A 25673-nucleotide genomic window follows, 5' to 3' on the forward strand; every position below is an offset into this window, starting at 1 on the left:
TCAGTTAAGTGAGTCATGCCCAATTTTACAACCTTTTTTGTCACAGTCATTAAGCAAATCTGGCTCCCCCCATTTTATCAGAACCCGACTGGAAAGGTTGCAAAAGGCAATTCCACCCCAAGACATTGCCATGGTGGTGAATTCATGCCGATTGCCAAGTGCTTGAATTTTTGCCATATGATCATAGGGATGTTGTGACAGTTGTAAGTGTGATGATTAGCCATAACTCACTTTTTTCAGTGCTGTTGCCCCTTTGAATGGTAGTCAAACAAATTATTCTTAAGTCAAGGACAATTTGCACTTTCACTTTTGGTGGCAATATCTACAATTTAGGGCCTCTATTCTTTCAGATAAGTATCATACTAACTATCCTGGTGGATTTAGACCACCCCTCATTGTTAAATCCATGACTGAAGGAAAGGAAAAAAGCAGGATGTGACAAATGTTGGTTTCCACTGTAAATTATCAGAAAGGCTTACCGGTACTTTTTTTTAAGTCAAAACAGATGAAACTACAAAACAATAACTTATTTTTTAAATAGGTTTTGTTTTAGAACATAACGCAGCATTCACAAAAGTAACACTGAAGCAAAATAACAGCCAAAATGCAGTTACTCATATGCCACAGCGCCTATAGTATAAAAATGCTGATAATTATTTGCGCACAGGAGCAAAGTAAAATTATGAATGATCCAGGGACTTGAACGGACGGAAGAATGGGCAAGGAAGCACGGACTCAAGCATGGCACCAGTGAAGCACTTGCAGAGTCACAGAACATCATATGCAGCACAGATGAGCCAATCAGCAGCTGACCTGATAAGTGGAATTGGTTGGCAAGTGCTGTAGTAACTGGGCGATTGTGTAATTTCGTATATGAGCCAACTTAGCCTGATGTCTCCTTAATCGAATGAGAAGCAATGTTAGCTCTTCAGGCTGCAGGTATTTGGACACATTGCAAAGAGGAAATTAGCAGTTTTCAGGGAGAGTCACCATAGTTTAAAAATTCTTTGCTTAACATGCCAATAAAAATGTTTAACTGACATGATGGAGCACTTCTATTTTTCTACTTTTGTGTGAAGGCTAAAAATGTACAAACGCACAAAACAGGGCCAATCCCTCTACTGGAATTCTATTTACAGTTCTGCTTTAAGAATCCAGTAGTAATGAAAAAGGCCACTATTAGTGACAGGAAGTTCAAATTACTTCATGCCATAAACATGACATGAAAAGTCAATAAAGATTCAGACAACCTTAGAAGTTCTATCAGAATCTACTAATACATAGACAAGGAAACATATATAGTCAATGCTTACCGATTTCCCATGCAAACTTGGAGCACTTACAGTATGGGTCATATATCCCATTGTGGGCATAGAACGTCTATCTATGTGTAGAGAGTTCTATACAAATGGAAAGGCAGCATTAAAGAGACATTTCAAATGGGAAAAATATTTTTCTATTCTTTTACACTTCAGTACTGGACTGATTTATACAACTATCTTCCTAAACAAGAAAATATTAATTTGTTAATTAATGTTTTTTTTTACAATATATGCACTTTTTCTACCTTTTTATATGAATATTATATCTTTTTACAAAGTAGCATTGTCTGTGGAGAGGGGCGGCATACAAATCCAATAATAATAATAATAATAATAATAATAATAATAATAATAATAATAATAATGTCACTGGTTTTTTTACATGGAATGTCTGTTTAAAGAACTATCACTGGAAACTTTTTTGCTTAATAATTAATATTTTTGTTCTAAAAGCTTGGACAATTTTTTGAAATCAAGGAGATTAAATGTAACATTCTTATAATTGTGTAGTGTGCTCAACCTTCTGTCTCTCAGGAAGTGAAAATATCTGGTTCTCATTCAGATAACATTAGACTAACGAGCAATTAAAACCTATGGGTTTTGTTTCTCTAAACCTAAAATAAGCTACATACTACAAGATCTGATCTTAATAAGAAAGTGGCAATAGATAACATACAACTTTACAGTACCCAATTATCAAATAATCTGCAGATTATGCAGCATGGTAATTTACATTAAATTAATTGATTAATAAGCTAGGAAAAACAGGTGGTTTTTTTCCCTATGTACTCACTTTTACAGTCTGGTTTCGAATCTTCCTTGGTGAGCCAACAAAAGGAACGTCTATTGTTTGTCTCTCCTCGGATGGTTTGACAGTAACCCTTTCTGCAGGTGTATGCGGTCTTCGTGATATAAAAACTTTAGGTGGTCCAGGTGGAGGTATTTCAGATGGGGAAGGGGGAACCGAAACTGAGCGTGGAACGTCTAATGAACTTCTTCCCTTACTACTATCTGTAAAGTCTGGAGAACTAATATAAACAGGTGCTGTTGGGCTCCCATGTTTAAACTGCCTTCTTTGTTGCCATTCGTACAGCTGCCAAACAGTGCCATCTTTATTAGCTTTCCTCTCATCGTGGGACATCTTCAAGTGGCTTACTCGATCTTGAGCATATTTGTAGTCACTTGGCAAATCACGATTGGAGGGAGGGGAGCTTCCAGAAGATTGCCTCGTATTCTTTGGCAAAGTATGATAATTTTCAGGAAAGGATACAGAATGGCTTGGTACTTGGCGAGTAAGAGTCTGGTCAGATGCAAGACTGTAAGAAAGTGGCCTTGTTATGGATTAAGCAAAAAGCAACTCTTATTAAAAACATTTGCAAAATTGAAATTTATAACAGATTTGGTTGGACAGATTTTTACAAATTTTGGAATATAGATAACAATGGTCCAGAATGTATGATCCATGGAAAACAATGTTTATAAGAAATCCCTCCATTATTATTATTTTTTAAAAGTAACTACAACAAATTTGTTAGATGTCACTACAATTTTGTATTCATTCACCATGAACACTTACCACTAGGTGGTAGAGTATACCATTCAACAAAATACTTCATCAACTTGAATTGAAAAAAAGAAATTTCAGAGCTTAATACTCAAATCAGTATAAATACACTGAATATAAATGTGGAGAAAGGCCTCTTACATACAATTATTTATTTACATTGATCTTATCTTGCAGAAGCCATTTCTAAAATATGATGTTCACCCAAAACGAAGGAATTGAAGTTGCTTTTGAATGGTAAATGTTGAGTCTACGGAGAGGGGCGGCATACAAATTTAATAAATAAAATAAATAAATAAATAAATAAATAAGTAAGTAAATAAGTAAATATAGTTTCATTACCTGACTTCATGTAAATTATTGTTTATAGTTCAAGACAAAAAAATAAAAAGTATGACAAATAAATTTATATAGTCTAACCTTTTGCACAATTAATAGACGGTTAACTTTGTCATGTTTTCAGAGAAAAATCTTTTACTTTGTATCTCAAGAAGTCAAGGAAAGCCTTGTAAAACCTAACCGCAATCAACCCCATACAGTGATTAAGAGTGGTAAGCATGACCTCTTGTTCAAAATGAACTTATAGAAGTGTACAAATAAGATTGGGCAAAAACTATGACTGCCCCAATAAACACAAATATATATTTTAGACCAAAGTTATGGTCTACCCAGGCTATAAAATAGAGAAAGCCGAAATGGATTGAAGAAGTAAAAGGTAACCTTTTATGAGTAACTGTTTAATCTGTGAGATCCTTGATAAGCAATTAGATAGGAGATTAGAAACTTTCATAGTTCTGATTTTTCAACCTGACCTTTAGAAATTTCTTTCTCCCGTACAATTTTCTAGACTCCATAATAGGAAAAATCACTTTCTCTATATGTGATGCCCAATCTAGTTTTATAGGTATTTCCTACCACTACCACTTTCCTTTCTGAAGAATTTGTATCCAAAATCTATATAACACTTACGGCTCTAAATTGTTCTTTTTAAAACTACTCGGTGGAAAAAAAACCAGACGTTGTATGAATATATATCACACTCAGAAAGATTGGCGTTACACTGGTCTGCACATTCTAATCACTAAATTCCAAGAACGATTGTTTTCAAGAAAAGCTTTATGTTGCTGCTCTTCCTATGTAATTTTGCTAAAAAGAGAATTAGGAAATCAGGAATATTAACTGGGACAACCAAGAAAAAGTACCAAACCTCTACTTTAAAATAGTGAAATACAGAACAAACTGTCCTAGCATACTAACCTTTTTGTGTCTCCTTTCTGGACCTTTACCCAATGTTCTACGTGAGTCATATTACTTTTCCTTTGTGTCTCCTTATTTTGTGTTGATCTGGGAATAAAGCCTCTTTTATAGGCACCGATACCATTCTGCTCTACTGGACCTGCATTTAATGAACTTGGAGGCATTCCATTCTTCTCAAGAGTTGCTTGAGGCCGAGAGAAACTTGATGCGGGATTCAGTGTTCCACCAGGTTCTAATGGTTGTTTAGGTTTCTCCCACTTGGAATCCACAGCCTTCTTCCTTGCAGTGTAGTGTTCATCATCTCTTACTTTTTTCATTTCTTCATGTTTGCCATATGCAGACATTTCGGCTGATTTTCTGTAGCCTCTTTTTGCATCAGCAGGTTCTAACTTCATAACTTCTTTGTAGGCATCAATATGATTAGCTTGAGGGACAGCTTGCTGATCTGTGCTTTCTGTACCTCTAAGGAAAAAATGAAATCCACAGACACTAAAGTCAGCACAATATTTTGAATCATTTATGTTTGCTCAGATTTTATAATTTAACTGAACAGTTTTACTGAAGAGGCTGCTAATACTTTCTGATCCCAGGCCTTTTAATTCCTTACCTTTAAAGAATAGAATAGAATAGAATAGAATAGAATAGACCAAATGTGAATGTACACAAGGAATTTAAATAACCACCCCCCAAAAAAAAAATCTCATGAAATTGATGGTTTCGTATCAAAATAGAGTTTTCAAAAAGTTTACAATTAATTTAGTTCTATATAAGTTTTAGAAGTCTCAAATTCTCTTGTAACTTTACCAGTTGCAATGCAATGGCTAAAATAATCAACATGCAGAAGAGCAGCATAGTGCATTAGCATGATGTTTAGTTTTTAGACATTATATTTGATTTCTTTTATTGCTTTATACATTTTTATATTGTATTATTGTTTTGTAAGCTGCCCTGAGTCCTTCGAGATTTGGCGGCATAGAAGTCAAATGAATGAATGAATGAATGAATGAATGAATGAATGAATGAATGAACGAATAAATAAATAAATAAATATACAAGCCTGGCCAGAGGTGAGATCAGAAGGGAAATGTGTATATATAAATATATAAATATATATTTTCTATATGCATATACATGATGAGCCTAGAACACAGGTGTCAAACTCGTGGTCTTACATTGCTGTCATGTGACATTTCACAACTTTTCTTTTCATAGAGCTGGGGTGGGCATGGCCTGCAATGCAAGGACTTTGGAATAATATTGAGGAACAAGTAACCAGGACTACAGAATCACTCTGGACTCCTCAAACACATATTACTTAAAACATCTGTTAAATGCTTTGTACAAATAGTCCCAATCAAACATGTTTCTGATTATGGAAGATTCTAAGTAAAAACGTTTGATGTGAAATTCAACTTGACAATACAATTAATTCAATATATATTTATTCAAGTCTTCTGCTGTTCAAAACTCAATCTTTGCTAATAATTATTTATTTTTACAGTGTTTACCTTTTAATAATTATCTTACATTATTATAGAAATCCTTTCAGATACGGAAATTACCAAAAAAATAATAATTATGCAACCTTAGAGGAAGAACTATGGGAGAAATGTATAATTATGGGCAGGCTATAAAGTGTGAAGTTTTAGATATTTATATTTAATTTATATTTTGCCTACAAGTCAATATTGATCCCTGGTGAGATCCTTGACTAGTCCTTGCAGTTTTCTTGACAAGGTTTTCAAAATGAAAATTATTATGCAAAGTCATGGAATCAATTATAAACCAATCAATTACCCTCCACCTTGAAACTAATAATCTGCTCTCTAACAAACAATTTGGATTCAGAAAAAAACTATCCTGCAACCTACAGCTCCTCCACTGCAAAAACATATGGACTACTCATCTTGACCAAGGAAAATATATAGATGCAATTTATATTGACTTCTCCAAAGCCTTTGACTCAGTGGTCCACGATAAACTACTCCTAAAACTCAAATCCTATGGCCTCTCAGGAGCCCTCCACAGCTGGATTACAGCATTCCTATCAAACAGACAACAAGTGGTTAAAATAGGAAGCACCATATCTACCCCTGTCCCTGTTAAAAGCGGTGTCCCCCAAGGTAATGTACTGGGACCAACTCTCTTCATTCTCTACATCAATGACCTTTGTGATCTCATTACAAACAACTGTGTTCTCTTTGCAGATGATGTAAAACTCTTCAACACCACCGATAACACAACTACTCTCCAAAAAGACCTAGACTCTGTTTCTGATTGGTCTAACACATGGCAACTCCAAATCTCAACCAGCAAATGCTCTGTCCTACACATCGGCAAAAAGAATCAGAACTCCAAATACAAACTGAATAATCAAATTATCACAGATAACCCCCTTTCGGTTAAGGACCACAGAGTACTAATTACAAAAGACCTAAGTGCCAAAACCCACTGCAACAACATCGCCAAGAAGGCTTCAAGAATAGTTAATATAATCCTACGTAGCTTCTGCTCTGGAAATCTCACACTACTTACCAGAGCATACAAAACTTTTGCCAGACCCATCCTAGAATACAGCTCATCTGTTTGGAACCATACCGCATCTCAGACCTTAACATCCTCGAAAATGTCCAGAGATACTTCACTAGAAGGACCGTGCATTCCTCCTCCCATAACAGAATACCATATGAAACTAGACTTACAATCCTGGGCCTAGAAAGCTTAGAACTAAGACGCCTTAAACATGATCTAAGTATTGCCCACAAGATTATATGCTGCAATGTCCTGCCTGCCAACGACTACTTCAGCTTCAACCACAACAAGAGCACATAACAGATTCAAGCTCAATATTAACCGCTCCAAACTTGACTGTAAAAAATACGACTTTAGTAATAGAGTTGTTAAAGCATGGAACTCATTACCGGACTCCGTAGTGTCATCCCCTAACTCCCAACATTTTACTCTTAGACTGTCCACGGTTAACCACTCCAGATTCCTAAGAGTCAGTAAGGGGCGTGCATAAGTGCACTAGAGTGCCTTCCGACCCCTGTCCTATTGTCTCTCCTATATCTTCTATTCTATCCCTATATCTTTCTTACATTCTCTCGTTGATTATTTTATCCTATACTCTCTCTTCTATTCTTTCTCTAATTCTATTTCCTCCAAGGTGTCCTCTATTATCTTCATTGTGCATTATTGTGTATTGGAATAAATAAATAAATAAATAAATAAATAAATTATTGCTCATTATTGTAAATAAATAAATGATTTTCTGCAAGCGGCAGTGACATGCAATATCCTAATACTGTATTAAAAGTTAAAGAAGTCTTTTTAAAAAAGACAATGTTTTTTAACAATGTATGATTGAAAGTATTTTTTTCGTTATGTGTGTATGTATGTGTGTGTGTGTGAGTTTCTTTGTTTGTTTGTTTGTTTGTTTGTTTGTTTGTTTGTTTGTTTGTTTAACAACCTCATAATCCCTTGCACGGTGGAGTCTGGACAACTGAATGGAGTTAGCAGAATCTTTACTGGCCGGATGGCCTTCCTGATGCTAACACGGAGATTTGTTTAGCCGATATATTCTCATTGGATCGAACTCACAGCCTCCTGATTGTGAGGCGAGAGCTCCACCTCTAGCCCACCGCACCACTCCAGTTATATCTACATATACATATATACACATGCAAATGCATGTACACGCACACATGCACACGCGCGCGCGCACACACACACACACATATACACACATGAACTTGCCTCTTTGGTGAAAAATGGATTTGCATAAGAGCAGCTTGATTCATAGCATGGATCCAGTCATTCATATCTTCTTGAGTATCTGCACTAAAGTAGTATGTGCGCATTCCTGAATGCTCTGCCTGAGAGCCAATAACAGAACTCTTATTATAAATATAAGCCCTCATTCCTGTATGGACGGCCTGTAAATAGAGAGAGAGATATATAAGGCATTTTAGACAAGGTCGAAGGATAAAAAGACCATGCTTTTTAAAGTACAGTAGCTATTTAAATTGCAAAATGTTTTAAATAATCAATATGGCCTGTGTTACAAAATATCAGGTGGTACCATTAAAATCACTACCTTAAAGTTTCTGTGTAATAGGATAATCATGAGTTTCCAAACAATCCCAATGATGCCACAGCTTGTTTCTGGCCTTTGTATTAGCTTAACGTTTTATAACATTCCCCTTATCTCAAGGAAATGGATAACAAAAATTACACTGATAGGCCAGCAGACTTTATGTTTTTTCATTCTTTAACTGAAATTATAAATACATTAGATTGCTGTGTAAATAATATATTGAGAAGAAGAAAATTAAAAATCTTTAACACTATCAATTTTTATTAGAATGAATATTTTTAAAGAGTTATTTTCTGTTTTTATTAAAATATAAAATGTTTATAAAACTGTTACTAAGATTGGTTATGATCATTTTTACATTATGTTACTGCACAATACAGTTTTATAAATGATGGCTAACATCCTTTGGATCACATCACATTTCAGGAAACATAAGTACAAAGATTTGTTTGTTATGATAGTTGATTTACATGCAGACAGCCACAACGTTCAATGAAACACAGAGTACAGAATATTTTGGGGAAATCAATGCAAGAAGGAACATCATACAAATTATGATACTACTACATACATGCCACATTAGCAATGACAAGGAAGGGAACTTAATGTCACAACTAAATCTGTTTTGTTATAGAGGCATATAGAAACACTTCCATTGCATGAGTCAAAAAGAGGGCTGCGAAAATGTTTAATGACCCCTCGCATCCTGGACATAAATTGTTTCAACACTCAAAATTATGTTATAGAGCCCTGAACACCAAAGCAACTATTCACTAAGGCAGCATTACTATTACTAATTTTGCTCATCATTCCTATCAACCATCTTCTTCCACTTATGACTGTATGACTGTAACTTGTTGCTTGTATCCTTATGATTTATATCAATATTGATTGCTTCCTGGTTGCTTATTCGTACCCCATGACAATCATTAAGTATTGTACCCAGGAGTTGGCTACTGCCAGGATGCGGGGAGAACATAGTGGGGTAGTGAAAATGGAGCTTCACCCTAGAGCACCCAATTTGCACTGAAAGATGTTGAAAGAAAATTCAGGGTGTCCTACATAAGCCACGCCCATAGTCTGGTAGTAAAAAAATTGGTAGCCCTTCATTGGTTGTACCTCATGATTCTTGACAAATATATCTTTTATTTTATGTACACTGAGAGCATATGCACAAATTCCGTGTATGTCACACTTGGCCAAGAAATAATTCCATTCTATTCTGTTCTGTTCTATATATCCAACACAGAGCTTTAGCATGAGAAGAAAATGTGTGAATAAATAAATAAAGCTAGCAAGCAGCATTTACAAATTGGCAGAATTCAGTTAAGATCTATGACAAAAGAAACTACTTTTATCTTTTCAGATTGATCAGATATGTATGGAAACAAAGAACTGAAAGTACCTCATTTTCTTAAAATGCTCATCAAGATACTCAGACCGATTTCCACTTAACTTTCTAAATGCACATCTACTCACATCTATTCTTCATTGCTTATTTGACCCCTATAATAATCATTAGGTGTTGTACCACATGATTCTTGACAAATGTATCTTTTTATTTTATGCACACTGAGAGCACCAAGGCAAATTCCTTGTGTGTCCAATCACATTTGGCCAATAAAGAATTCTATTCTATTCTATTCTATTCATACATTGTTTACTAGTACACATTGTCAAAGTTGATGTTGGTGATTCTAATCTATTTTGTTGTGAGCTCTTGTGTTCTCTCTATCTTGGTTGTTTGCTTGCAGATTATTACCAAATTATGTAATGCCATCACTGCTAGTGAGGGTAAATTTTACATTCTGTTTCTATACAGTAACTTGCTCTACCCATGTTGAGGTGTGTTTTTCTACTTGGTAGTTTTTTTATTAGGTTATTGTTTTCTGCTATTTTGTTTGTCTGGTGTTAATGAGCCGGGGTGGTGCAGCAGGTAGAGTGCTGTACTGCAGGCCACTGAAGCTGATTTGTAGATCGGAAGGTCAGCAGTTCAAATCTCATCACCAGCTCAAGGTTGACTCAGCCTTCCATCCTTCCGAGGTGGGTAAAATGAGAACCCGGATTGTGGGGGCAATAGCCTAGCTCTGTTAAAAAAGTGCTATTGCTAACATGTTGTAAGCCGCCCTGAGTCTAAGGAGAAGGGCGGCATAAAAATTGAACAAATAAATAAATAAATAAATAAATAATCACTGCTTATCTGGGTATAGATAATATAGGCTGTGGGAGATATGTATTCTGGTCTTTTTGTTTCCATCTTAGTTTTTTCATTTTATTTTATTTTTATTTTTTATTTTATTTTTGAGTGGTGTGTAAATGTGGTCTATTTTATATGTTTATTGATGGTTGAGATTAAAATGTCTAGCTATTAGTAGCGCACTAAAACCTCTTAAAGATAACTATCCCAAACCATAAAAATAAAGAGTCATTCTGTGAAAGGGGAAGGCAGTTTTAAAATAAAATAAATAAATAAAAATAAGAGCAGATTTATTGACTAGAATCAAATCTCTCACTACATACTTTAGAAATCAGTACTGAAAATGTCAGAGTGTGAGTTACTTTTCATTTAGATGAAATTGTTAAAAAAAATACTGCTTTCCTTAGCATAGACGTTGTATATGAGCCTCTTCGGGGGTTTTATGCAATTAGCAACAATAATGTGGTCAGTACTGGTCAGCATATTCTAGAATTAGCATAGTTATCCAAGTAATGGTGAGAATGACCAAAGGAGCCATAGCTGGTCTGATAAGCCATTTGCAGCTTGTATTAGTAAACAAATAAATTATGCCTGCTTTTAGTTGTGGGCTTTCTGAATTTTAAGTTGAGTTATACAATCATAATAAAGACTGACTGGTTCCTAATGCAGCAAACTACTTCCTTCAGTTGAGGGACTATAGAAAAACCTTTTCATTGGTAGTCCAGTTAAAAAAGCAGAAAGGAGAACTTTTGCCAATGTCCACATTTGGTGGTAAAAGAAAGCAAGCTTATACAATTAGAGTAAGCAACACATATTATGTTATCAGCCAACCTGCCACTAGAATGACTATCTCCACCATGTGTAACTGATAGCACAAAACAGCAATGTCTAAATATAAGCCAGTTATCTTTCAGCAGCACACCAAATAAGCAACACAAAAAGCTATGATTATAAGTGCTGAGACAATCAGTAACAGGAAAACACACAAGAATTTTGTGAGCCACAAATTGGGATACATAGTTCTAATTCACAACCATTTTCAAATACATCACATACACATTCACAACAGGGATGAAAAAGTGATATTTTGTACCTATTCATGCATTCAGATGCCCTTATTCGGGAAAGTGGGAGAAGGAAAGGCAGTCTCTTTCCCATATTGCACAAAAGAAGAAATAGAGAACAAACCCAAAGGACACATCAATAAGAACAGAACAAGAACAAAGTTGAAAAAGTTAAAAAAGATGGAAGCCTAAATCATTAATAGGAATTTGGTGTAAGTTCCAACCCTTAGAAACAGCCATTCACTCTTTTTATAAAATGACTGTGTGGAATTTTAATTCTTCTGAAGTTCATTTAAAATACCACCCTCCACAGTTTTTCTCATGCAAACATTTGGAACTGAAAAACAGCAGGACTGGTGGATATAATCAAGTGGATAGTCCTGGTTGGAAACAGTAAGGAATCAGCTGAGAAGACAGTTAAATAGAAAGCACAGAAAGACCATGTAATTACTAGCAATGTGCTTTTAAGATTTCCATCCACCCAAGAAAAATCAGTGCAATGTTTCCTAAGATAAGAAATATGCAAAATATTATTTTAACTGTGTTCATATATAATGTAGGACAACAACCATTATTACATAAATTAGCCTATGTAATGTTGGCTTTAGGCTTTCTGGCTACAGAATAAAAAATATACAGTGATACCTTGTCTTACAAACTTAATTGGTTCCAGGACAAGGTTCTTAAGGTGAAAAGTTTGTAAGACGAAACAATGTTTCCCATAGGAATCAATGGAAAAGCAATTAATGCGTGCAAGCCCAAAATTCACCCCTTTTGCCAGCCAAAGCGCCCATTTTTGCACTGCTGGGATTCCCCTGAGGCTCACCTCCATGGGAAACCCCACCTCCAGACTTCTGTGTTTTTGAGATGCTGCATGGGAATCCCAGCAGGGGAATCCCAGCATCGCAAAAATGAGTGCTTAGCTGGCAACGGTAATCCGGAGGTGGGGTTTCCCAGCGAAGGGAGCATCAGTGAAATTGCAGCAGCACAAAACCCCGGAAGTCCAGAGGTGGGGTTTCCCATGGAGGGGGGCCTCAGGGGAATCCCAGCAGCGCAAAAACGGGTGCTTCGCTGGCAACGGAAGTCCGGAGGCGGGGCATCCCGACAGCAGTGGTGGGTTTGTAAGGTGAAAATAGTTTGTAAGAAGAGGCAAAACAATATTAAACCCCAGGTTTGTATCTCGAAAAGTTTGTATGATGAGGCGTTTGTAAGACGAGGTATCACTGTATATTGGATTCTATAGATTCTTGCGGACAAAAAAAAATATTTCAGGAACGGAGGGAGGGTTAATAATGGGGGTATTTTTCAAACTACCAATGTATTTCAGACATGCTAGTTTACATTAAATCTACTATTTAGAAAATCATCTAATTTTTAAATGGAAAGCCATTAGAAATAAGAGCTGTTGCATGTTTTACTTCATTGGGAAAGACAGTGGGAGTAAATCCTGGGTTTTACTTCTAAGTAAATATATGAGTTTGTTCTACTAATATTTAATGTCAATCTATCTACTGGAATATTATCAATAAAATAACCTAATTACGCAAGGATCAATAATTCTGAAAGTAGTAGTTGTGACAATAAGTATTTGGAATAAATACTGCCCACATTTTTATAAACAATGCAAAATATTAGACAGAAGTATTTGACTTTAAAGATGGAATAATTTTATAATAATACATAAACTGATTTGGATGCAACGATGGAAAATAGAACATAGAAAAGAGAAAAGCACCGCATTACAACCAATCTGAAATACTGCTTTTACAGATTCATTCAGACACTACATTTCCCACCAAAGAAATAAGAAAACTAATTTGTTTATTCCACCATTTCCTACTATGAATAGCAAATTTTAATGCATGAGTATGCTGCTGTTATAAACATTAGCAATGGAAATTCATGCTAATATGACCCCTAAAATAGATTAACTACAATGTAATCTCCATCATGTCACCTTGAGAGACTATTTCCAAACCGCAGTTGGTGTGGAAAAGCAATAGCAGTGCACTTAAGACTTATATACCGCTTTACAGTGCTTTACAGCCCTCTCTAAGCGGTTTACAGTGTCAGCATATCGCTCCCCAACAATCTGGGTCCTCATTTTACCCATCTCAGAGTCAACCTTGAGGCTGGTGAGATTTGAATTGCCAAATTGCAGTCAGCCGGCAGTCAGCAGAAATAGCCTGCTGAACTGCACTCTAACCACTATGCAATCGTAGAATGCAGTCCCTGGAATGATGGAGAAAGCGGCTATAGTTAGGTTAGCCATACACTGCAGGTGCTGCAAGGACTATCTACGGTTTCCATATATAATTCAAAATATTAGTTTTGACTTTTAACATCCTCAACGGCTTGGCTCCTCGGTATCTGCAGGCATGCCTTTTCCTGGAAGAGTTATCTTATCCAAAGAGTTCATCCCAGCTAGAGATATTATCTGTACTCACTATGTGAGAATTTACAGCAGTGGGAATTCTAAAGGTTAAGGCCTCCCATATCCTGTTCGAAGTAAGTCTTGTTTCAACAGAGACATACTTCCATAAAGTAGTGAAAAGTGAATTATTTTGTAGAGCGTTGCAGCTACATAGTGTTCACAGAGATCAATGAAGGTGAGAATTGAACTTGAACGACATTATATTGTGTTTTTTAAACTGTATTATTTTCATTGACTGCTCTGTTTTTATTCAATCTAGTTTTTGTTTTATTTCATAAATTTAGCCATGATACCCACATAAATAACGCTGAGTGAGGTACACAAAGTTAAATACACCAGAACAATGCAACAAAATTACTGATAGTTCTTGCCTTATCACAGTTCATTTAGCAACTTCTTAAAACCCACCTCTGTCGTCAGGCATGGGGGAATTGAGACATCTCCCCCAGGCCTATACAGTTTATGCATGGTATGTTTGTGTGTATGTTTTGCTTTTAAATAAGGGGTTCTTAGATATTTTTAAATATTAGATTTGTTACTGTATACAGTACTGTATTGTCTTTATTATTGCTGTGAGCCGCCCTGAGTCTGCGGAGAGGGGTGGCATACAAATATAATAATAATAATAATAATAATAATAATAATAATAATAATAATAATAATAATAATAATAACAACAACAACAACCGTTCAAAGTTACAAAAGCACTGGAAAAAATGACTTATGACTGTTTTCTCACACTTAACAACTATTGCATCCCTGAGGTCACATAATCAAAATTCCGAGCTCCGATCCTTTGGAATCAATTACTCCCAGGGATCTGCACTGTCTCCAACTTAACAGTTTTCTGGAAAGCCATTAAGACCTGGCTTTTCCAGCAGGCCTGGGATTAGGTTGATTGCAAGTATGTATGGTTTTCTATAACCTTACTGCTTTTATTGTACAGTGTTCCCACGATTATCATGGGTTCAAACTTCGCAAAAAGTCTATACCACGGTTTTTCAAAAATATTAATTAAAAAATACTTCGCGGTTTTTTCCCCATACCACGTTTTTCCCACCCAATGACGTCATATGTCATCGCCAAACTTCCGTCCGCCTTTAATAAATATTTTTTTCAATAAACTTTAATAAATAAACATGTTGAGTAATAATCTAAATGGTTGCTAAGGGAATGGGAAATTGTAATTTAGGGGTTTAAAGTGTTAAGGGAAGGCTTGTGATACTGTTCATAGCCAAAAATAGTGTATTTACTTCCGCATCTCTACTTCGTGGAAATTCGGTCTCGGAACGCATCCTCCGTGAAAATTGAGGGAACACTGTATCGTTGATTTTATTATTAGATTTTAACTGTTTTTTATTGCTATTGTATTTATTTCTGCTGTTAACTGCTCTGAGTCTGTTTTGGAGTGAGTGGCATATAAATATATAAACAAACAACTGTGGCCCAAATTCACTTAAAATGTGTCACTTAGCAACATAAATTTTGGGCTCAATTGTGATTGTAAAACAAGGACTACCTGTAACCCATTTAAAAATTTAAAACCATTACAAAAAAAAACACTGCACATCAGCAGGAGAGCACATTCCATTTCCCTAGCAATACAGCCACTTAGCAGGTCCCACTCCCATGTCCTGGGATCACCAGACCAGATGACAAAGCCAAGTTTTCAGGCTTTACTGGAAGACCATCAAAATGAGGGTTAATCCAATCTCAGGAGCAATGATCTTCTAGTGCAGTATTGGTGAACCTTTTCAGCACCAAGTGCCAAAATAGGAGCATGCAAGAATGTGTGGGGGAGCACTGGAAATCAGAAGAGCAACTCCCCAGGATGCACGCACTGGAAACTGGAAGACTAGTTTCTGGTGCACAAAAAGATCAGCTGTTCAGCGTACATATGCGCCAGGGATATGTTTCCAACACTGCCGTGTGTGCAAAGACCAGCTGGCACATGGGCACACTGGAACCCAGAAGAGCAATGGGCAATGGCTGGCATGCCCAGAGAGTTGGCTCTGCGTGCCACTTCTGGCACGTGTGTCATAGGTTCACCATCACTGTTCTAGAAGATAGGTCCTGTGCCACAAATTTGTTGCCTTCCAGTCTCCCATCAGTTACATTCCTTTGTGGATGGGACCTGCAACATGCCTTTATTTTTATTATTTATTAATTTTTATATTTAAACTGTTGTAAATTGTTAGTTTCAAGGTTCACTGGGTAAACTGTCAGGGAGGCTAATTCATCTACCTCTATTTTTATCTTCAGGATCAGGAGTAATTTGAACATTTATATCTGTGAAAAATGGAGCATGTAATTTATTTTACTAATCAATACTGTACAATTTTCTAGAGTATAATTTAGTATACATATTTTATAAGGAAGTTAAAATTATGTATTCATTACAAGTTCAATGACACTTTCTTCCATCTATAAAATATGTACACTGATAAAATATAATACCACCTAATTAACCCACCATAGTAATTAAACTTTTGGGACTACCGGTATATTATAGATAAATAAATCTATTATCTCTTCTGGAAGCACTGCTGCCTTACTTTCCACTTGGGTGCAGTTTGTGGGTTAGCGTTTTTCATACACGTAATGAAACCAACAAACTACTTTGCAATTGCAAGAACTGTGGTTTAAGTTTATGATTATTTATGTAACATAAAATTAGCACATTCAGTGCTAATTACAGTTCCTGAAACAAAATGAAGAAAGATAGCCATGTAGCTATCTTAAATCACTTTTCCATTGTAAAGCAGCTAGCCAAAATCTTTAGCGTTATATATAACGTAGCATCTAATTATTTTTGGAAAGCAGAATACAAATATAGATGACATGTATTTTTAATTTGACTTAGATTTTCTTTTTAGTTAAGAATACTTCCAACCACAATATACCATCTCTTATGAATTATTAATTTGTTCAGCATTATATGTTTCTGGGTTTTAATATTAAGTCACAGTACTTAGTATTGTATACTACATAATAGCAACAATGCCTAAATTTAACTAAGAGTTGAAATGATTTTCCAAATGCAATCAAACTAATGCTAGTTGTGTTAATTCCATTCCTGATGACAAGCAGGGAAAAAAAATATTGCATATGCAACAAGGGTAAAACTTTGGAGTTTTCTAAACTATTATGGCAGAACTTCAGAAGCCATCCTCTTATCTAATGAACTTGTTTAAAAACATAATGTTTATAAATAAATTACTCTAACTACATACTTAGCATTTAGTTCTCTGAGAGGGGCGGCATACAAATCTAATAAATTATTATTATTATTTCAGTACAACACAGCAAACGAGATCACTATGCTGGATTTCGTATTTCATCACCAGTCGGGCACTTCCCAAGCACCTAGGACTGCGTGATGTAGCGGCAAATTATGTTTGCCAATCCCAGTAAAGCGGCCTTTTGCAATTGACAGATGGAGATTTTGTCAATTCCGATGGTTTTCAAATGTCCGCTGAGATCCTTTGGTACTGCGCCCAGCGTGCCAAGTACCACTGGGACCACTTTCACTGGCTTATGCCAGAGTCATTGCAGCTCGATTTTTAGATCTTTATATTTCACTAATATCTCTATCTGGTTCTCCTCAATTCTGCTGTCTACTGGGATTGCAATGTCGATGATCCATACTTTCTTTTTCTCCACGATCACAATGTCTGGTGTGTTGTTGTTGTTGTTGTTATTATTATTATTATTATTCATGTAATTTGCCAGTTGGAATCATTCCAGATTGGCTCAATTCAGGGCTCAGTCAAGGAAAATAAAAGTCCAAACCAATTGTTTTGCAAAATCAACCCAAAGACATTTTAGATATTGTTTTAGTTGCAAGTCTCAGAAAATTAACTAGCTTCTTTTATGACATTTTTTCAAGAATATAGCAAGTTTAAATTGAAAAAAAAAATGCCACAAAGATGCTTGAATTCTATTTTTCTATTAAATATAGAGGAAGATCTATAAACTTAAAACTAAGATATATGTGTATCAAAATGCAACACATCTGGTTGCTTAAAAAAACCATATAGTTTGCAATTAGTACATTTACCTTAAAGGAATATTTGCGATTTATATGATCTTCAGGTCCCACAGATGAAATTACATAACTAGGTAATGGTATACTTCCAAGAACAGCGTCTTCTCTGCTGTCTTTTGAATAAAAGAAATAATCAAGTTTCAATTTTTTAAAAAATTAAAACACAATATGCTTACAGCAAAACTAACTGGTGTGGTTTAAAACCTAAAAATAGTACATGAAGGACTTACCTGATTCATTTGGGATTGAAGCGTTTGAGCAAATATATACACACATTATCAATAGCACAGGAGCTACTAAATATTCACTAGATTCAAATGTACTTTCCAGTTGAGAGAGTGAGTACTTTAAAAACTAAGGAATGGTTACAATATAGATGCAGAAGGCTTTCGATTCAATCTTTTGCATTTCCAATAAAAAGAATAGTGAATTGAGAACTAGAATAAAATGTTATCTAGCCCTCTATTAAGATGATTTCAATTTCCATGTTGTTAAATATACTGCAAATACATTGTAGTATATAATTTGATGTAAATTACTTCCCAACAATATAAAAAATATAATCCAATGTGCTGTTTCCAATTGTCTTCAGTACATCCTGCAAAGCTTAAAGCAGAGAATAGAATAGTAATTTCTCAGTTTGGAATTGTTTCCCCAGGCCTCAGCTACTAAGTTTCATACCAATTCAAGGTCCTTGATCATGTTAATAACTAAATGATTACTCTTCTAATTCATTACTGCTGTCATCCATTTTTTCAAACAAAACTTGCCAGCTGACATATGAGACAAAATGAAGTATGTATGAAGAGCACAAACTGATGCATTAAGTGTCCACTTCACATTTTAAAAAGAAGATCAAGGCCTTTGTATGTTTCAGTTTGCTCTAATTAATCATTATTTAATGGAATCATGCAACACTGTTCACAAGGTTAAAGTATTCAAAAGAAATAGTGCTAGTGAAGATGTATGCAATGCCTGAATAAACAAACAGGATTCTTTTTTTATTTTCTCTACATGAAGAATACATACAATATTTGATCTGTCAGCGTAATTTCAGAAATGTATATATATAAAATACAACAGGCATTGAGGATAACCTTCCTCAAACATCATATTCACCCAAACAAAAAAAGAGTTAAATTCCAAATAGCTAAGCCCAAACCAGTAGTGGATAAATATATAAATATTTATATAATAGCTGAAGGGATTGGATACTGTAGCCTAGAGGATAATTCTCTGCCTTACAAGGCAAAGGTTGCAGGTTCAAGTCCCAGTGGGTATGGCTAGCTGATGAGGCCAAAATAAGGCTGAAATAGATCTATCCTAGTCTCCCTTAATTTTCAAATTCAGCAAAAAAACAAAAAAAAACATATGTGACACATACAGATAGAATTGTCGGCTATCAATAAAATTAACTGCCTTGGAAATGGCCCTGGGTTGGGCCGAGAGGCAAATAAGGGGCTGTGATGTTCCTTCAAATACACCAGGGTGATTCGACACAAAAATATGTAAGCTTTCCCTGGTGCAGAGCTGAAGGGATTGGATACTGTAGCCTAGAGGATAATTCTCTGCCTTACAAGGCAAAGGTTGCAGGTTCAAGTCCCAGTGGGTATGGCTAGCTAATGAGGCCAAAATAAGGCCGAAATAGATTCTATCCTAGTCTCCCTTAATTTTCAAATTCAGCAAAAAACAAAACATGTGATATATAAATCTGGTATGCTGCTTGTGCAAAAATCTTGTTCTCACTTATAGAATACAATAGAATAGAATAGAATAGAATAGAACACAACAGAATAGAATTCTTTATTGGCCAAGTGTGATTGGAAGGAATTTGTCTTTGGTGCATATGCTCTCAGTGTACATAAAAGTAAAGATAAATTTGTCAATAATTCTATTCTGTTTTGTTCTATTCTTTTTTCAGTCCCAAAAAGGGGAAAGGCCAGAATAAAATAAGTATTAAATAAATTAATAACTAATTAAAAGGAATTGTCTAAAAAAATATGTTGTACATTAATGAATGCATATCTGACTATACAAACCTCTCTCACAAAAAAAATAAAACAATACACCTATTTTCTGTTGTTTCTGCAGGAAGAATAGAGGGGGAAATGGATCAGGATTAAGAAATGGATGAAGAAAAGGGAAGGAACTAAGCAGGGAAGGAAAAACTAAGGAAGGAAGCCCTGTTTGTACTTAACAAAAAGTTTAATTTGTTAGAAAAGGAAATCTTCTCAAGCCATTATTCAGGTTTAGTTTAATAATAACTATATCCATTTGTATTTCTACCATTTTAATAGCTGTCTTTTAAAATGCATGGCTTCCTAAATTAACTGGTAAGTATATAAGGAAAATGTCTATGGAGATTCTCGGTCATCCAGGTCATGGTTGTCCCCATGGTCCTTTTTCAACAGTCAACTGGACTTTCTGTTTTTTCTTTGAAGACATTTCACTTCTCATCCAAGAAGTTTATTCTTCCCCAACATCCAGTCAGAACTGAAGAAGCTTCTTGGATGAGAAGCGAAACCTCTTCAAAGAAAAACCAGAAATTTCACTTGCCTATTTGAGGGAAAAGCTTCATCTTCATACATGGTAAATATGGTAAGTAGGAAATAAAAGGCTGGTTTCTATAGTCTCCAAAGACGATTATTTATTTACTTATTTTAAGCAACAGAAGCAATATTCACAGTTGCAGAAATATTTTTAAACATGATTTATATTCACTAACCTTTGTAATAAAATAAACAGTAATCAGCCAGCACAAACCACCTTCTTTTCCATAATCTCATTCCAGAGCTATCCTGAAATACAAATGACAATAGGTATCTAATAAAAACTTAGAATAAAATAACACATAAATATACTAAATAAAATCTGGAATGACTATGTGCCTCTTTAATGTATGAAAATGTGCTCAAAAAGAGCCAGCTATCATAGCATATCATAATCAAACCTACTTCTGAATGTTTTACAGCCTTTCTAGAAGGTAAGGAAAGTTAGAAATTAGCATAAAGAAATTAGTATACTGGAAAAAGAGCCTGTGTCTTGTTAGAAATGATTAATGCATATGTACTAGACATGGAGAAGACCCGCGTACAATATGCTTTGTCCCACTTTTGTTCCACTGTAGTTTTATATCCATAAATCTGTTATATATCACTATGAATATCGGCATGGTTTAATAGCAAGAATATACTTCTTAATTATAAAATAGACTTTATTACTATGGTGTGAAGAATTTGGGGTTTACCAGCATTGTGTGTAATAAAAAAGGGTACATGACTCCAAATTGCATGCTCAGGAGGAGGTGAAACGTATCCAGAGTATTCCCCTGGTCATTGGCCAGTTCCTAGAGGCGGTGGATCAGAACACAGCCATTGTTGGTTCTACCACAGGTACAATGCTCGTCCTTTTTGCTAGCTCTTGATTTGTGGAAAGTTGAGAGAAAATAACTTCTCTTTTCTTGAATTGCCTCCCTGGTAGATCGCAAACCCATTTTGATTTCTGCTAGATGGTCTAAGGCAGGGGTGTCAAATTCGATCCCATCATGGGCTGTATCAGGATTTTGTTTGCCCTTGGGCTGGGAGTGGACGGGATAGGCTGGAGATGGGGATGTCCCTTATCATTTCCTGATCTGGCCTGCGGGCCATGTGTTTGACAGCCCTGATCTAAGGGATGCTATTTCAATACCAAATGCCTCAAAGCAGCATTCTAAGTCATGCAGCTAGACTTCATGATCCCTGCTGCTCAGGGAGAAGGGAAGGACACAGCCCTGTATGAATGATATGTCCAGCTAAGTGATCTTCCATATTCCCCATTCTTTGGAAGTAGAATTAGGACCCTGTCTAATCTTGTGAATGTTTAGATGACTCTAAAGTGTGCAATAGGGTTGATATTCCTGGAGGGGTCTGTAATATGGTAAATGATTTAGCTTTACTAGATAAATGGTCAAAGCAATGGAAACTGCAGTTTAATGTTTCCAAATGTGAAATAATGCACTTGGGGAAAAGGAATCCTCAATCTGAGTATTGTATTGGCAGTTCTGTGTTAGCAAAAACTTCAGAAGAGAAGGATTTAGGGGTAGTGATTTCTGACAGTCTCAAAATGGGTGAGCAGTGTGGTCGGGCGGTAGGAAAAGCAAGTAGGATGCTTGGCTGCATAGCTAGAGGTATAACAAGCAGGAAGAGGGAGATTGTGATCCCCTTATATAGAATGCTGGTGAGACCACATTTGGAGTACAGTACTGTGTTCAGTTCTGGAGACCTCACCTACAAAAAGATATTGACAAAATTGAACGGGTCCAAAGACGGGCTACAAGAATGGTGGAAGGTCTTAATATAAAACGTATCAGGAAAGACTTAATGAACTCAATCTGTATAGTCTGGAGGACAGAAGGAAAAGGGGGGACATGATCGAAACATTTAAATATGTTAAAGGGTTCAATAAGGTCCAGGAGGGAAGTGTTTTTAATAGGAAAGTGAACACAAGAACCAAGGGGACACAATCTGAAGTTAGTTGGGGGAAAGATAAAAGGCAACATGAGAAAATATTATTTTACTGAAAGAGTAGTAGATCCTTGGAACAAACTTCCAGCAGACGTGGTTGGTAAATCCACAGTAACTGAATTTAAACATGCCTGGGATAAACATATATCCATTGTAAGATAAAATACAGGAAATAGTATAAGGGCAGACTAGATGGACCATGAGGTCTTTTTCTGCCGTCAGTCTTCTATGTTTCTATGTTTCTAAATTTATAAATTTGGATTCATGATGTATGTGAACTGACTCTACTGACTAATAGAAATAGAAAAATAGATCAGAAAGATTCAGCAGGATTAAAATTTAATGATGTGTTTAAAATGAGTTGAATGACTTTCCTCACAGTTATTAGTATGATTTTCTCATTTTATCTTTTCTTGTTTAACTTGATTCTTCTTTTATTCCCCCTACTTTGTAAATTAAAGCAACTTTTTAAAAAAATTTATAATACTCACTTGTTTGTGAAGCCAGCCTCTGACCACAACAGGAATATTAGGGTTTCTCCTTATAGCTTGATCCCTTTTCCCAAAGCTATGAACTTTATTGCTAGCTTTTACTAACTAAAAAAAAGCATATACAAGTTAAGTAAGTACATATGAACTATATTTAGGATTAACTCAAAAGAAACAGTAGAATAATACAAGAATTTACATTCCATTTTAATAGTGTAATTTACACCAGTAAAATAAGTATTAACAAAATAGTAGAAGCAAACATTTGACAACATCATAGTGAATTACTGAATGACAAATTTACAACTTTCCAGTCCTTCAAATCTTATCATATAACTTCTACAAACTGGGAGGTAGTAAAGACAAGAGTGAAGTACAGGTAGTCTTTGATTTATAATCACAATTCAGCCCAAATTTTACATTCCTAAGCAAGACAGTTAAGGGAATTTTGCCCTGTTTTACAATCTTTTTTGACACAGTTGTTAAATGAATCACTGCAGTTGTTATGTTAGTAACACGGTTAAGTGAATATGCACATATTTATATATTTATACTCAGATCACTGCAAGTTTTCTGTTTTAATATTCATGTGAACCTATAGAATAATGTTTCAGTAAGTTCAGAAAAAAGACATTTTGAACACAAAATCTGTAGAAGATGACCAGACTGAACTTCAGGAAGGGATCAAGCATGTCATCAGACTTGAATCCCTGTGTACCCATAAACGATCTGTCAAGCCACCTTGAATTTTATTGACTCTTATTTATGGCCAATTTGCTTTGACCTTTTAGTAATTCAGATCCTTGCAGGGAGATCTGGCATGCAACACACCTGTATTCATTTGAACTCCCCTTTCTCCTAATTTCCCATGTTTGACAAAAGCCCTGTGATAAATTTTCATTCATAAATGAAAAAGAACAAGCTAAATGCAAAAATGTCATAACTGGCCATTTGATACTATAGTACAATAATTCTTGGGAACATTTTCGAGTTATTTTGGGATTTATAATAGGGCTTGTAAGAATAAAATATAAAAATACTCAATTTATTATTTTTATATATCTGTTTGTCTTGCATAATAGGATGGGTATTCTTATTTTTGTATTAACAATTTTCATTAAAATATTTGCTCTCTGGGGTATAAAATTGGTATTTTCTTAGAAGTGTTTACATCAAACATCCCTCCACATAAGAGATGCTTATAAAACTAATGATTTGGACTTTTTTTTGCCCAGAAGAATCAACAGTAAATCCAAGCATCAAAGTATATTTTAAACAAATGCTTAGTACAAGAGCACAAGAGCAATGCACACTTATGATCAACCCCCACACATCTTAAAGAACACAGAAAATAGGTAAGAGGGATATGTCTAATTCAAATCTAAACTCATCCCTAAATTTCTTCTACAGATTTAATATAGCACAATGCCCCCAAATAGAGCTCATTCTCTTATTATGCTACATTTTGCAAATTTCATTAAAAACTCAAATTTACCTTGGATCCAAGTTTTGTCTCTGTAGTTGACGTAGTTACAGCAGTAGATGTCTCACTGACCATACTTGAAGGTCTTTGGTTTACCTGATGTTTGGACATATGTGAATTATGCCTGAAAGAAAGAAATCACAATTTAATTGATTGTTAATCTTTTTTGGAAACTGTGATACTGGGATAAACTAACTCTGAAAATGTTTCAATGTTTCTTGCTCACCAGTTCAATAAATAGCTTAAGCTAGATGAAACATATTAAAAATGGTAAAATCTTCAAATCAAATTTTATTCCTGATGGTTTACAATCCATATAGCTTTCTTAGCAGCAGTGGTTTGCTATTGTGTTTCTTCAGCATGTTTTTTTAAAAAACTTCCCAGTTTATTTTACAAACTTGGAATCCACTGAAAGTCTCTTAATTCTCTTAATATTTACATCCTAATCAGGCCTGGCCCTTTCAAGGTTCAAAAAAGCTTAGTCAGGTGGTGCTGTGTAATTGCATTATTGGCTTTGAAAAAAGGAAAGTATAGTCCTGGGAATGTAAACTAGATTAGGCCTCCCATAGGAACAAAGATTGCAACTTTCCCACCAAACTCTAGATTTAAACTGAAATCTGCACTCTCCAATTTACTTTCTAAAGTACGCCTCCTCCTTTCTATTTTCTCCCCTAACAACAACCTTGTGATGTGATTTGAGCTTAAAAAGAACTGACTGGCCCAAAATCCAGTATCTAATCCTGCGTAGCTTCTTCTCTGGCAATATTAATCGACTAACCAGAGCATTAAAAATATTTGCTAGACCAATTCTTGAATACAGCTCACCAGTCTGGAACCCGCACTGCATACTAAATATCAAAACAATCAAGAGAGTCCAAAAATATTTCACAAGAAGAGTTCTCCACTCCTCTGCTTGCAACAGAATACCTTATTCCATCAGACTTGAAATTTTGGACTTAGATAGACTAGAACTTCGCGCCTTTGATCTGACCTAAATGTAGTTCACAAAATCATTTACCACAATGTCCTATCTGTCAATGATTTCTTCAGCTTCAACCACAACAATACACAAGCACACAATCGATTCAAACTTAATGTAAACTGCTCTAAACTCGAAAATAGCAACAGAGTAATCAATCATCATGTCACTTATCGCGATTTCCCTCCCTTCACTAAACCAGGTGTGGGCTTGGCCAGTGTGTGACACATCCAACCTGC

At 35.3% G+C, this 25673-nt stretch overlaps 1 protein-coding gene across 15 annotated transcripts in view; it reads right to left on the bottom strand.

Annotated features, from left to right (window-relative positions):
* The window catches only part of PLEKHA7 (pleckstrin homology domain containing A7), a 139888-nt gene that overhangs the window by 37334 nt on the left and 76881 nt on the right, over window positions 1–25673 (bottom strand). For all 15 annotated transcript variants that reach the window (XR_011560312.1, XR_011560311.1, XM_070764203.1 and 12 more), the window contains 8 exons: window positions 24468–24579; window positions 22976–23080; window positions 20708–20780; window positions 17995–18095; window positions 7900–8078; window positions 4144–4605; window positions 2116–2638; window positions 1314–1400 (listed from right to left, as the gene is read on the bottom strand). Coding sequence is in view for 13 of the 15 variants with exons in the window: in XM_070764203.1 (XP_070620304.1) it covers window positions 1314–1400; window positions 2116–2638; window positions 4144–4605; window positions 7900–8078; window positions 17995–18095; window positions 20708–20780; window positions 22976–23080; window positions 24468–24579 (1642 nt within the window). In the remaining 2 variants the exon portion in view is untranslated. The remainder of the gene's footprint in view (window positions 1–1313; window positions 1401–2115; window positions 2639–4143; window positions 4606–7899; window positions 8079–17994; window positions 18096–20707; window positions 20781–22975; window positions 23081–24467; window positions 24580–25673) is intronic.

The sequence above is a fragment of the Erythrolamprus reginae genome, chromosome 1 (assembly GCF_031021105.1).
Source record: "Erythrolamprus reginae isolate rEryReg1 chromosome 1, rEryReg1.hap1, whole genome shotgun sequence".
NCBI classification, from domain to species: Eukaryota; Metazoa; Chordata; class Lepidosauria; order Squamata; family Dipsadidae; genus Erythrolamprus; species Erythrolamprus reginae.